Source organism: Anopheles darlingi, chromosome 3 (genome assembly GCF_943734745.1).
Source record: "Anopheles darlingi chromosome 3, idAnoDarlMG_H_01, whole genome shotgun sequence".
Taxonomy (NCBI): domain Eukaryota; kingdom Metazoa; phylum Arthropoda; class Insecta; order Diptera; family Culicidae; genus Anopheles; species Anopheles darlingi.
Genome location: NC_064875.1, coordinates 58,057,042 through 58,072,041, shown reverse-complemented (window position 1 = coordinate 58,072,041; position 15,000 = coordinate 58,057,042). Strand labels below are relative to the sequence as shown.

At 47.6% G+C, this 15,000-nt stretch overlaps 2 protein-coding genes across 5 annotated transcripts in view; one reads left to right on the top strand and one right to left on the bottom strand.

The window, feature by feature from the left end:
* The window catches only part of LOC125957591 (Down syndrome cell adhesion molecule-like protein Dscam2), a 78,787-nt gene extending 67,516 nt beyond the window's left edge, over window positions 1-11,271 (top strand). The window contains exon 20 of the mRNA XM_049690400.1: window positions 10,353-11,271. Coding sequence (XP_049546357.1) covers window positions 10,353-10,593 — 241 coding nt within the window. The 3' untranslated portion in view covers window positions 10,594-11,271. The remainder of the gene's footprint in view (window positions 1-10,352) is intronic.
* The window catches only part of LOC125957598 (uncharacterized), an 87,146-nt gene continuing 73,349 nt past the window's right edge, over window positions 1,204-15,000 (bottom strand). For 2 of the 4 annotated variants that reach the window (XM_049690419.1, XM_049690418.1), the window contains exon 6: window positions 13,255-15,000. This exon is cut by the window's right edge and continues 1,770 nt beyond it. Coding sequence is in view for 2 of the 4 variants with exons in the window: in XM_049690420.1 (XP_049546377.1) it covers window positions 3,157-4,678; window positions 7,250-7,746 (2,019 nt within the window). In the remaining 2 variants the exon portion in view is untranslated. Of the gene's footprint in view, window positions 4,679-7,249; window positions 7,747-13,254 lie in introns of those variants that run through there. The other 2 variants (XM_049690420.1, XM_049690422.1) reach the window with 2 other exon arrangements.

Sequence of the window (15,000 nt, the reverse complement as noted above, 5' to 3'; positions counted from 1 at the left end):
CACTCATGATGATGTATAGACGAGGCTTCATCTAGCTAGTGAACTGAAGTCAGTACTATGCACTATACACTACACTAGCAAACGTAACAATGAAACAGAAGAAATAGAACAAGCCAATCCATCTTACATGGAAAAAAACAGGAACTGAATAACCACAACAACAACAACAACAATACACAACCACTTATCATCATCAGCTGGCTATACTCCGTGAACTCCACGATCGGAAGTCGGTTAGGAGATATGCAAATAGAATTATATTTATGGCAAATTGCAAGCAGACAGACCGAGAGAAAACGTAAGAGACAGGGAGCATGTACGAAACAACCTAGGCTAAAGGAAAAAAAGGGAAGGAAGCATGACCGTAGCGGCAGCAAATAAACCAATGAGACAATATCGAATGAACCAGGATTCCAGGTGTTTAGCGAAGGTGTATTAACGAAGGATTGTGTTGGCACAACTTGTTTCGTTTTGATTGACGTTCTTCAACCCCCTCCGTTTTCCTTTCGACAACGGTGAGGTGCCGCGTTGGCGCAGAGATAGACAACGTTACATGTTATATTTGTATATACCTTTATAGAGGATGCCAGTGCGAGCGAGCCGATGTTGTTATCCATACTGTGCTTAAGGTTCAGGTTTAGCAGAAATTCACGCCTGAAACGGATGCCAACGAGCATACTCCAGCTAAAATGTTTCCGTGGTGTGACCCTGAAAATGCACGCGGGAAAAGTGTGACGTGAGGTGAACGTAGAGTAACGAAAGCATACCCAGAAACCACCCTTCCCCAAACAAAAAAAAAACTCATACTACAGTGACATACACATAAGTGACCATAACTCATAAGCGATTATGCATAATAGCCTGGGGTGCGAGAGGTGAGGATCAGCACCAGTCAGACCCACGTGTCATACCTATTAAAACGAAGCGATGAAAGAGAGGACAGGCAGGGACTCCCTGGGAGTTATTATTTGTTTCGAAATTATTTGGTCCAGGGCAGAGCGCCAAATTGTAACGTAAAGGTTGGCTGAATATCAACGGAACAAACTGAATAAATTATAATTAAAAACCCGACCGCAGTGTCTTACCATATTGCAAGGTAGAGGACGATCTCAAGAACCGTCCGCGAACGGCGATGTTTTTCCCTCCCGATGTTAGCGAAGACAACAACCTGTGATTCGGATGCTGGCTAAAATCATAGAAACTTGCAACTCTTTCGAATCTGTTTCAGTGGTTTTTTTTTGTTTTAAGTAGTTCTTTATCTCGTTGCTCGACGTTCTGTTTTTAGTAGTTTCAGTAGGTGGCGCATAGCGGTAGTATTTAATATTGGTTTTAATAGTAGTTGCTTTCTCTCTGGCTGGCTAGTTTGCGATGGTGCCTATCCGCTGCCGTAAATAGCATTCTGGAGCGACACCAGAGCGCCTCGCAGAGAAGTTAGTAATTATACTGGGAATAATTAAAATTGGAATATCGATAACGCCAGTCCACGTGCGTGTCTGCGAGTTGTTTTCATCAGCATGAGTTCGCTTCAGTAACCGAGCTTCTAGAGATTAAGAAAGTTCAATTCAATTCACGAAAGTACAGATTGATGTAGACCACGCTATCATGGTTTACGGTGAGTTGTAAGAGTTGGTAAAAATGAGTTTGCAGTTTGAACGAAATGTAGATTCGATTCGAGCCCTCGCGATACCTTTTGATAAATACAATCAACTGCGTTCTTTTGTGGATTTTCCAAGTCTATAAAATCACCATCGAAAAATCGTTACTGTCCATTAAGAAAGGCGTATTTTTGTAAAGAAAGGCATGCATTATTTGGATTTTCCTTTCTCTCTATCCACGCTTCTCTGTATTTCGATTTTACCGATTTATTTTAATGCTTCCCTGTTGGTTGGTTGCCTTGGTAAGTGCCGATTGCTACGATCGTTTCCTCATACAACAACATAAAACCAACACATGCCGTGGTTACCGCGTTACGCTGTTTTTGTGGTTTAAATGCTGGACGTATTCGGTACCGGTTATTTAGCAGCTAGTTTATCAAACGCTACAAGCTATTATCATTACTGTTGTCCTTCTCCTTCTAATTCTTTCCATTTCTTTAATGTCTAAGTTTGATTTCAGTTTACTGTGCCGTATGGGGTTTCTTCTTTTCGCTTTTTTAAACATAATAGTTATCGTTTAATTTGCTATTCCTTCTTTGCTTGCTTATGGAGGGGGGAGACATAAGACAACATATTTTCTAGGACACTTGCCTGCCATCGAGTCATATACAACCGACCAACGTATCTCGAGATGGAGGACACGACGAAATATAATTTAAAAACTCATACATAGAATAAAACTCTAAGGAAAACATAGTTTACGGAGGCTAGAGTTCGGGGGCTCCAGTGTCCAATGACCTATTCCTCTGGTAGTTCTCTTTGACCTGTTCTGCTCTTCTACTCCACCTGGAAGCCTTTTCACTCGAATCTTTGTATTCCTTTGCACGGCTTTGGTAGTGTATTATGTATGTGTGTTTGCAGTAACAACCAAACCATACTTTTGGAGCACTAAGCCTTCAGCCAGGCCCTGTACTATTAGCCTGGATAAGTTTATTATATTTATTCTTCTAAGCATTCACGAAAAACCTCGCAATGCCGCTGTTTCTGTTGATAGTGTGAAGACAATTCAATAAGGCAAAAATATACATTTCGCAATCCACATTGATAAAGAAAATAAGAACAGTATTTTCCAGCAGCTCATCCAAGTGCCACCGATCGATCAACAGCTTCTTATCGTCATGTTTAGTATTATGATATTTCCACCAAAGAGTGGACAACGTCAGCGGTTCTTGGAGGCTAAAAACAGAAGGTAAATGCAATCTCATCAATTCCTTGGGCACGCAACAGCAAACCGTCTCGTGCATGCGTATTCGTGTGCCCTCTGGTAAGCTATGGAACCTGCAATCGATCGCGAAACGAACGAAAAATGTACAAAATCCGGCTGACGGGCACGGCATGAACAATCACCGCCAACACGGATGTGCCCGGTGATCCTTCATCGGACGCAAACACAGTCGGAAACAAATGCAAAGAAGCCGGTCCGGCGACGGCTAACGGTAGTAGTAACGGCGGCTTCGTCTGCAGCACTAGCAGCAACAGGTTGGAGCCGCTTCTATCTCTGCTACACCCAGAGTACCCGCGAAACGGTGTCGGTTTCACCGGTGTGGATCTTCAGCTTTGGTGGCACCACCGGGGCCGAATCCCAGCGGCGATGGTTGACAAAGTGGGTATGATGCTCGTAGCTCGAGTTCTGAGTCACACGCAGCGGGCTTCCATTAACCACCGGACCATTGGCGGTGCCATTGGTGCTAGAGCTGATGGTTGTTGCGGGGGAAGTGGTGCTGCTCGTGCTGGCCGCCGTCGATACCGTCGTTCTGGCTGGTGACGATGGAATCCCTAGTCTGTTGGCACTATTGCTGCTAATCATGGTGGAGCCAGCATTCGTCGGAATGACGGTGTTTTCCCGAAGCACCGATGAATCATCCGACAGCCCGAACGGTCCACTGTTGCCTCCCGTTCCCGTACCGCCAGTACCACTAGTAGCATCTGCGCCAGTCGATCCAGTTCCTCCTTCACCACCGGATCCACCACTACCATTGTTGCTGCCGGCGTCCGCCGAAGAGGCAGACGAGCCAACGCCACCGTGATGGCTGCTGCTATCGACGGAACCGATCGACGAGAGCATCGTCGAGTTGATGAGCGGTAGGCCAATCTCCTGGAACGAGTTCATCGAGCTGAACCCACTCTCATCCTCGGCCGAGCTCGAGATCATCATCTCCTTGATCCGCTCGATGTTGGCACTGTAACGGTTGGTGTGGTGATTGTGGTGGTGATGATGGCCATTGCCCGACGTGGTACTGCTGCTACAGCTACTACTGTTGCTGCTGGTACTGCTGGTGCTACTGCTACTACCGCCAACCAGACCTGGACCACCACCAGCACCAGCAGCACCACCATTAGCCATACCACCGTGACCACCATTCGCCGTCTGATGATGCTGCATAAGCAGATGATGATGATGATGGTGGTGATGTGGATGGGGCAGTATCAACGGAGGTGAAGGACGATCCGTACTGTCCTCATCCGTTTCCGTTTTCGTCGAGGAAGATGTTGAGTGGACGGAATCGGCCGTGCTGCTGCGCACCGAGAGCCGGCTACCACGCATATTCAGCTTGCGGCTGAAACCGACCGTGCTGCGCGTATTGACCAAACCACTGGCAGCGAGACCACTTCCTGCTGTTCCACCTGCAATTCCTCCTCCATTAGTCATATGCGCGGCTCCTGTGCCGGCTCCTGCTGTTGCTCCTGCTCCGGCTCCGGCTCCTCCTCCTCCACCACCGTTTATGCCGGTGAGCGTTGGCATGCTACTACCGAGGACACTGCCACTGCCACCACCGTTAATACCGTTCCCGGAAGCCGACAGTCCGACACCGGTAAGGGTGGTGCTGCTGCCGCAGCTGGACGCGGCCGTTGACGAGATCAGGCTGTCCAGTGCGTTCGTCGACTGGGCGAGCGTCGGTTCCTGCGTGTTCAGGAGATTCTGTACCGTCCGCAGCAAACGGAACGCCTCCTGGGCCAGCTTCTCCGGGTCAACTTCGTTGCTGGAAATTGGCAGAGTCTGGGTTCGTTTCGGTGAGCGTCGCCTACGAGGGAGAGGGAAAGGGAAAGATAAATATTGAAACAGCTATTAGTGTTGTGATCATAGACATCTCATTAACACTCTCCGCTCGCCTGCCTGTCAGGACACATAAAGCAACTCATTCCGTCGAGCGCGATTCGATCTGATCTCGTTGATCGCCGAGTATCGCTTACACCAGGGGAGAGGGGAGGGAGTGAGCGCACTCCTGCGTGAGTATCAAATGTCCAGCATCATGCACATGCCGTGGACACTTTACGCTGCTGCTGCTGCTGCCGCTGCTGCAGAGTTTTATTGACGCCAAGCGATGCATAGTGTCCCACAGACCACGCACGCACAATTGGAGCGTGTCCGAGGTGTTGAAAATAGATTAACTCCAAGCACTCAGACCGGCCGTCTGGCACTCAGACCGACCGGCCTGACTGACTGACTGAGATAATTAATTCCGATTGAAAACGATATTAATATCCTGCTCCTGCTGAATGCGGAAACCCCTTATCGAGTTGAAGACTCGTGTTCGTTGCCGTCCGATGTGCTAATGTGTGTCAAACATATTTTAGAACACATCCTTCACGCCAGTTGCTGTTGCTCTCCTGCTTCCAGTCGTAATACGATCTCAACAAACATGCGTATACATGCGGGGAAACATAATTCTTTGCCACAACTTCTCGTAGCATAATTTAGTATCATGTTTAGTGTTGTGAGGATCGTTCGAGTGATTGATTGATCCAGAATGTGTCCAAACAATGCGCTAAAGTTCCTCAAAACAAAAAGCAAATCGTATGTCCTCGATCTGTTGATGCTCATCCATCGCTAGCGATTGCAAAACGCTTCAGCAACCCCCATGAGCGTATGTTTATGATCTAGCTGAATTTATCACCCAACGAACCGCTGGAATCATGGTGCGACACATCGCCGCATGTTGTGCATCACATCTCATTCTAATGTTGGCCAGCGATCGGACGTAGATTCAACAACAAACACGCCTCGTCGTCGTCGTCGTCGTCGTCATCAGTGGACATAAAAATACGAGAGAAAACATACATTCCCCGGTCAGATCTCAGCACGAAACGGATGGAATGTGCGTGGGAATGGCTGCCACGCGCCAATTTCACCACGTGAAGGTGTAAACGGTGGAGGCTTTACTCAAACAAATGACCACCACGTACGTCGAGGCGCACCATTATCGATGCTTAGCGACGGCTTTGACGAATCCTGCTCTCGTCAGCTACCCAAAATGTTAATCCCGGTGGTGTACGCCCGATGCTTCCAGAGCGGATCCACAGCCTGAAGATGACAAATCGTCTTGACACCGAAAGGGGCCACGCTCGCACGCGCTCAGTCCATCCAGCAGGGCGCAGCGGTCGGTCGGTCGGTCGGCCGGTCGGTCATCCAAATCCATAACGGCTCTCCGAGACGACACGAGGACCAATGTTCGCGCCTCATTGGATGGGCGGGACGATCGTGACAGCACACCACATGTGTCGGAAGGTTCCCAGGCGGGATGTCATGGATTTAATGGTTCATAATGGATATGACACAGTGACCCTGCGCGGAACGAACTCTTGGATTCGTACCGCGTGGCCGTACTCGTGATCGCGATCGTGCTGTTGACTGATCGCACAAGGCAAAGGAGGATAGTTGTTTCCGTCCCATTGGACGGTGAATAATTGCCTAAGATGCTTTTGCAAGAACTTTTGCAGCCGGAATCCAGCCGGATAAACCGGATGGAGGATTTGCTAACGCTCGATCCAGGGATCGTGATCGAGGTGATTGATTCGACATAGGCGCATCGAAGGTGAGCTCGATGCTGCTAGCCTGCTGCTGCGCCGAGAGAATGATTGATAGCCTCCGAAGGCGTGCGCCCGATGTCACGTGCAGATTTATGCGCGCGCGGTATACCACCGCATGTGTGCACAAACGAATGAGGATGCCACAAAAACGGGATAGAATGAAAATAGAACTAAACTCAGTACAAGAACCAAAAAGCGACTGTTGTGGAGGCGCATCTAACGCATTCTCCGTGTCGGTTTAGGACAAAAAATACACACACACACACATACAATCACTGTGCTAATCTCTTTCTCAAACAAAGTTAAATCGCTTGACAAAACAAAACAAATAGCTTCAACGTGACGTTGGCCTAAATCGAGGAATTTGTGCCTCGACCATACGGCAGGCAATTAATGGTACAGTGTGTTCAATAAATTAGCGCCCAATTTATGTATTGAGATGTTAAAAGGACGCACCACGACGAGCGTAATGTGCAGAAGAGAAAGATCGGTTTCCATAATGATCGCCAGAGCTGACGACGGCGGGCATTCCGGGACTACTTTGCGTGCACCGTCTTCAGAACCTGCACCCCAGCGTCTTTGACAAATTTACGATCAAAGAATGGTGTTGTTGGGTGCAAACACACGTTACCCCCGCGATGAATGGGTGTTCTATTTTGATGCCAATTGATCGGTTGAACACTTGGCCTAATGCACCTGGCAGACAGGAGCAGCGTAGCCTGTCTTGAAGGCACTCAATCTAACTTATTGCCGTGTAGAGGCCAAAGCCCGAAGTGACTACCCACCAAGTAAAGTCTCTAAAGGTGCTGTACGAGCTGGCAGGTGATGGCGGAACGTTGCAATCGTCCTCGTGCAGTGTGGTGGGCGCTACACCGGACGTGTTGATCAGCGACATTGACTGCTGGTGCTGCTGCTGCTGCTGCTGCTGCTCCAGACGTCCGTTTCCTCCCGGCAACGACGCTTTGGTGTACGCTTTCGGACCCTCGATCAGGTTGGTGCTGCTCCGAGCCCTCGGACTGCTGGCACTGCTACTATCCGAATCATGATGATGGTGTTGATGTTGATGGTGGTTGATGGTAGTACCGTGGTGTGGTTGTTGTCCCGCCAGTTTACTGCCACCATTGGCGGTCGCAACACCGGTCGCACCCGACACCTGCAGCACACTCTTCGAGCGTCCAATCTGACCGGCCGCCTGCAGGGCATCCAGCGAACGGTAGCAGCGGTCCAAAAACCGGACAACTTCCTCCATCACGGCCCGGTACATGTGTCGGCTGGAGTCAACCTGTCGAGAAGAAGAACAAACGAAGAAGAAGAAGAAGATGATGAGCACAACATTGTCACGACCGGAGCGCAGTTTGGAGGTTTCGTTAACGCGCCAACAAACACCGAGATGCTGCTTAAGTAGGTAATCGTGTCTAGGATGCATCCGCCCATCATCCTCTAACCTCTCACTTACCAGATCCTCCTCCACCTCCTCCTCCTCCTCCTCCTTCCATTCTCGGGGATGGGAGCTCGGTGGTCATAGAATGTAATTGAGTTTTTGGTGTTCCTGTGGCGTGGCCAAGATTTATGAGATCCCGAGACAACGAGATGCGCGGCCGCGTCAACCGTGTGCACGATAAAAGGCTGACAGAAGCCGGTGTCCGTCCGGTGTTAGCCCGATTTCTAAGTAAACACGACACGATCGCGGGATGATCTTTTAACGCGGGAGCGCCAACAACGCTTCCCTTCGACCTCTGTGCGGGGCGTAAATCTTCCTAAAGACCGCAACGACGAAAAACTGGCTGCCTACACCGTTATGCTCACCGATGGATGCATCACCGCAGCATGTGTCTCCGGAGATTTGCCTTTACAACCATTATACATTCCCTTCTCTCTCTCACACACACACTCTGTCTCTCACTCTTTACACACAGCGATCAGCATTTTTTAACATTTTAATTTTCGTTTTCATTCAAGCCGCGCGCCAATCAAACAACGTGACGAACAACACCGTGCTCGTCGTCGTCGTCGCGCACAGCAAACATCAAACAACGGGACAGCATAAATCTAAACACCCGCAGGAGCACACGCATCATAAAGATGGGATTCTTCCGCCGAACGCGCGCCGCGCCAACGAGCATTAGGGCGAGAGCAGCGCTTCCCAGGAGTGTGCATCTGCGGCAGACGGGAGACGCCAGAACGCGTTGGACCTGGTGTGGCTACCGGAATTATGTTTGGATGGCCTCATTGTGCAGCGGCAGCTGCTGCTATTCCCTGCTGCTCTGTTGTTTTCAAAGTCATTCTAATGTTTAATGGAATTGCTGGTCAAACAGAACGTTATGCTGCTTTAACAACCAAACAGTTGTGATACTGACGACTTGATCTTACAAACTCCTGAACAGTACAGTCTCTTGTAGTATCATGATCTCTTGTGGTACCACAGCAAATCTCGAGACCTGCCATAAGAGAGCAAGACTTGAAAGTCATTACCATCGACCAGGGTTTTTTTTGGCAATTCCTTCTCTACACCATCAAACCTCTCCAGGTAGTAGGGCACGGCCACCAAAAATATCTTTTCATCACATTCCATTTCGACACACTCACGCACGCTGGCTTGCGGGCCGGGGGCCTCCACCGCCAGCTCGTACGATCACTAGTAATTAAGCATAAATGGAGCAGTGAATCGGGAGCAACGGCAAAGCGGCATTTCTCCGGTGCGCACGCGCTCGCGCACACACACACACACGTGTCTGTTTGTGTCACCTTCCGTCACGGTAACGCTGATGGCGTCGTCTTCGTCGTCGTCACCGGAGGCTGAGGCATAGTATGGTTCAATGAGAGCTGTCACGGTGTGCACTTGGCCAGCCCGCTCGCCATCGCGCTAGCTAGCGGGGCCCGTGTGTTCGATACCGTTTAATGGATTCGATTCACTGGAGGCGACAGCAGCTGCTAAGAATACCACGGAACCACGTCTGTACGAACGACTGTAGGGTCTATGATCTTTGAGACGTTAGTAAAAGTTCTTTAACTTTCAGTCGAACAAAGGACTAGGACAACACTGTACTGAAGACGACAGACAGACAGTTGGTCTTCATCGTTCTCGCAACAACATTTACACAAACAAACGCATTACATTCCAGCGTGATTTATGTCTGCTGTACAAAGTATTGCTGCCAGCACATCACGCACCAACGCCTGGGATTTAGTAGCTTCAGAACGAACTGGGACTGTACACAATACGGTACTTTTGGTTTACAGACCTCTCACTACGCTACCGCAACCGATCATCGCCATTTATTGCAATGTGCGGTGCCAGGTCAAGTGTTAAAAGCCAAAGCCAGACTGGAAGAAACCTTCCGACAGCCCTTGATCCGTTGCACCTGGAACTGTTGCAATCGGCGTGTAGGTTGTGAGAGAGCCACCACTTGAGCTACCCAATGACCCCTCGAACGCTAGAGAGGGCCATACTTTTGGTTCCTCATCGGTTCTCCAAACGCAGCATACGACGACTCCAACATAGACCGGCAACCGCCAATCGAATAGAATCGCAACAACCGTAGCGTAACCTTTTCGGGCTTCAGTTGGCCAACTACTGTAACCCCGAACAGTAAAGGCTAATGAATACTTCTTGCGTTCGCCTCTGGTTGATACACACACAGTACCCTCGGTACAATTAATGGCCATATGCAGACCATAGATCAGACCAGGCCAGACCAGCCCAGACTGGAACTGGACGAATGTCACCGTCAGTCGCGCCCGCTGCCAAGGCACAGTCGCAAAACCTGCCGAAGCGACACGTGCGTAGCTCTAGCGGCTACTCTAGCCACAACGAGGAAACTACTTTCAGGTAAGACGGCGACGACGGCCATTCCATAACGCGTCCTAAAAATTGTTTCTCTTCCGCAGCATATCGAATTATCCAAACTATTCCGATCATATAACACCGCCGGCCCGCTTCTCCGATCTGCTCGGACGGGACGCGACGCTCGCCGTGTCCTCCGTTAACCCGTCCAGCCTCGGTAGTGCCACCGAGATTGGCAACAATGCCGGTGCTGGCGGCGGCGCCAGCAAAAAGTCAAGCAACCACTCGCCACGGCCACGGGCCGGGCAGAAGCTGCAGCGAGAAGCGTTCCAGATCAATGTGTAAAACGCCACGTGGTGAGCAACGCCAACTCAACTTCGTTACAACGAGACACGTGTTCTAGAGCAACTCCGGTCCAACCGGTCCAGCTTCTAATTCGTGTGCCACAGAGGAAGGATACCGATGCCGTGGACGTTTTATACGCGTATATTTTTACAGGGTTCAGTCGGTGGGTTATGCGGGGGTATAGGGAGGGATGGATGTTCAAGAAGCATTCCAAGGGAAAAGCCAAAATAGAGGAACCATATCCCATGGTTCGTAGGAATAGGTGCGTGTTCCGTGTGCACCAGAGCAAGAGAGAGAGAGAGAGAGCGAGAGAGAGAGAGAGAGAGAGAGAGAGAGAGAGAGAGAGCGCTGAATTGATTCGTGAATTGAATTCGCAAGCAAACGGGGATTGGGATCGGAATTCGCGAACAAGCACTCCTTCATCACTTTGGCACCTAACAAAATCGTATCGTAATACCTTTACCAAATCGGCTAAAAACCCAATCCAAAGTTTAAACTCTCTTTTGCACTATATTCCCGATCGAACGAACGGACGAACGAACGAACTAGGACTTGTTAGCGGGAACACCGGTGAGGGACCGGCACTTAAAACACACACACGAAAGAAACGCTAGATAGAACACTATTGGGTCGCATTCAGATGCAGACTGAAACGAACAAATTTGCCTAAAGAAGGGGGGGAGGGGGGGGAATAAGATAAAAGATAGATGTAAAAAGGACATTAAAGGTCTCTTAGAAAGAGCCCCGATTAGATTAATGATGAAGCATAACTCCAAAGACCCCAAAGGCGTGGCTCAAATGGAGCGCGGAGGCCCTGTGGCTGCTGTTAACTGATTTGCCACAAAAACAAAACCCTTGGATTGGATCCCTAGTCTAGATTTACGAATTGGTGCCAAGCAGCTAGCTTCCTCTCCTCTCAGGCAAATGTTGTGTTTTGAGAAATTGTTTTCCTGGTTTTTGATTTCTCTAATGCTCATTGTTATATGCGTACAGCAAAAAAACACACACAATTGCAGATCGTATTCCTTCCCAAAATTGAACCCCCGAAGGCCATTCGAATTTTTGTAAATTTCCGGAGCATTGTGGTCCCGTGTACTTCTTAAAAAGCTTTGCAGTGCCTTGCAAAACACAGATCATCTCTCGTCAGAGAACGTGCAACAGTGTGCTCGATGCCATTCTTTGCTTCACACTTCGAACGATAATCTTCATGTAGTTTATTTAAACTAAACTCTTTGGAAAGTAGAAAAGTAGCTGGCCGTTATTTTTTTATTTCTGGACCAGCGCTAGGGTCATTGCAACATCTTCATTGACTCCTTTAACTCTACATATCGAACTAGCGACTGTGAATGTCCGATCTGTAGTGCTCCTGGCTTCTTTCCTGGCCCTGATCTTACTGTCATGTTTCCTTTTCCTAGCTACCATTCTACGGTACGCAAACTGTTAACTATATGGACTACAAAAACACTAAACGAGCCCACTCCTTCCTCACGCACTCATGATGATGTATAGACGAGGCTTCATCTAGCTAGTGAACTGAAGTCAGTACTATGCACTATACACTACACTAGCAAACGTAACAATGAAACAGAAGAAATAGAACAAGCCAATCCATCTTACATGGAAAAAAACAGGAACTGAATAACCACAACAACAACAACAACAATACACAACCACTTATCATCATCAGCTGGCTATACTCCGTGAACTCCACGATCGGAAGTCGGTTAGGAGATATGCAAATAGAATTATATTTATGGCAAATTGCAAGCAGACAGACCGAGAGAAAACGTAAGAGACAGGGAGCATGTACGAAACAACCTAGGCTAAAGGAAAAAAAGGGAAGGAAGCATGACCGTAGCGGCAGCAAATAAACCAATGAGACAATATCGAATGAACCAGGATTCCAGGTGTTTAGCGAAGGTGTATTAACGAAGGATTGTGTTGGCACAACTTGTTTCGTTTTGATTGACGTTCTTCAACCCCCTCCGTTTTCCTTTCGACAACGGTGAGGTGCCGCGTTGGCGCAGAGATAGACAACGTTACATGTTATATTTGTATATACCTTTATAGAGGATGCCAGTGCGAGCGAGCCGATGTTGTTATCCATACTGTGCTTAAGGTTCAGGTTTAGCAGAAATTCACGCCTGAAACGGATGCCAACGAGCATACTCCAGCTAAAATGTTTCCGTGGTGTGACCCTGAAAATGCACGCGGGAAAAGTGTGACGTGAGGTGAACGTAGAGTAACGAAAGCATACCCAGAAACCACCCTTCCCCAAACAAAAAAAAAACTCATACTACAGTGACATACACATAAGTGACCATAACTCATAAGCGATTATGCATAATAGCCTGGGGTGCGAGAGGTGAGGATCAGCACCAGTCAGACCCACGTGTCATACCTATTAAAACGAAGCGATGAAAGAGAGGACAGGCAGGGACTCCCTGGGAGTTATTATTTGTTTCGAAATTATTTGGTCCAGGGCAGAGCGCCAAATTGTAACGTAAAGGTTGGCTGAATATCAACGGAACAAACTGAATAAATTATAATTAAAAACCCGACCGCAGTGTCTTACCATATTGCAAGGTAGAGGACGATCTCAAGAACCGTCCGCGAACGGCGATGTTTTTCCCTCCCGATGTTAGCGAAGACAACAACCTGTGATTCGGATGCTGGCTAAAATCATAGAAACTTGCAACTCTTTCGAATCTGTTTCAGTGGTTTTTTTTTGTTTTAAGTAGTTCTTTATCTCGTTGCTCGACGTTCTGTTTTTAGTAGTTTCAGTAGGTGGCGCATAGCGGTAGTATTTAATATTGGTTTTAATAGTAGTTGCTTTCTCTCTGGCTGGCTAGTTTGCGATGGTGCCTATCCGCTGCCGTAAATAGCATTCTGGAGCGACACCAGAGCGCCTCGCAGAGAAGTTAGTAATTATACTGGGAATAATTAAAATTGGAATATCGATAACGCCAGTCCACGTGCGTGTCTGCGAGTTGTTTTCATCAGCATGAGTTCGCTTCAGTAACCGAGCTTCTAGAGATTAAGAAAGTTCAATTCAATTCACGAAAGTACAGATTGATGTAGACCACGCTATCATGGTTTACGGTGAGTTGTAAGAGTTGGTAAAAATGAGTTTGCAGTTTGAACGAAATGTAGATTCGATTCGAGCCCTCGCGATACCTTTTGATAAATACAATCAACTGCGTTCTTTTGTGGATTTTCCAAGTCTATAAAATCACCATCGAAAAATCGTTACTGTCCATTAAGAAAGGCGTATTTTTGTAAAGAAAGGCATGCATTATTTGGATTTTCCTTTCTCTCTATCCACGCTTCTCTGTATTTCGATTTTACCGATTTATTTTAATGCTTCCCTGTTGGTTGGTTGCCTTGGTAAGTGCCGATTGCTACGATCGTTTCCTCATACAACAACATAAAACCAACACATGCCGTGGTTACCGCGTTACGCTGTTTTTGTGGTTTAAATGCTGGACGTATTCGGTACCGGTTATTTAGCAGCTAGTTTATCAAACGCTACAAGCTATTATCATTACTGTTGTCCTTCTCCTTCTAATTCTTTCCATTTCTTTAATGTCTAAGTTTGATTTCAGTTTACTGTGCCGTATGGGGTTTCTTCTTTTCGCTTTTTTAAACATAATAGTTATCGTTTAATTTGCTATTCCTTCTTTGCTTGCTTATGGAGGGGGGAGACATAAGACAACATATTTTCTAGGACACTTGCCTGCCATCGAGTCATATACAACCGACCAACGTATCTCGAGATGGAGGACACGACGAAATATAATTTAAAAACTCATACATAGAATAAAACTCTAAGGAAAACATAGTTTACGGAGGCTAGAGTTCGGGGGCTCCAGTGTCCAATGACCTATTCCTCTGGTAGTTCTCTTTGACCTGTTCTGCTCTTCTACTCCACCTGGAAGCCTTTTCACTCGAATCTTTGTATTCCTTTGCACGGCTTTGGTAGTGTATTATGTATGTGTGTTTGCAGTAACAACCAAACCATACTTTTGGAGCACTAAGCCTTCAGCCAGGCCCTGTACTATTAGCCTGGATAAGTTTATTATATTTATTCTTCTAAGCATTCACGAAAAACCTCGCAATGCCGCTGTTTCTGTTGATAGTGTGAAGACAATTCAATAAGGCAAAAATATACATTTCGCAATCCACATTGATAAAGAAAATAAGAACAGTATTTTCCAGCAGCTCATCCAAGTGCCACCGATCGATCAACAGCTTCTTATCGTCATGTTTAGTATTATGATATTTCCACCAAAGAGTGGACAACGTCAGCGGTTCTTGGAGGCTAAAAACAGAAGGTAAATGCAATCTCATCAATTCCTTGGGCACGCAACAGCAAACCGTCTCGTGCATGCGTATTCGTGTGCCCTC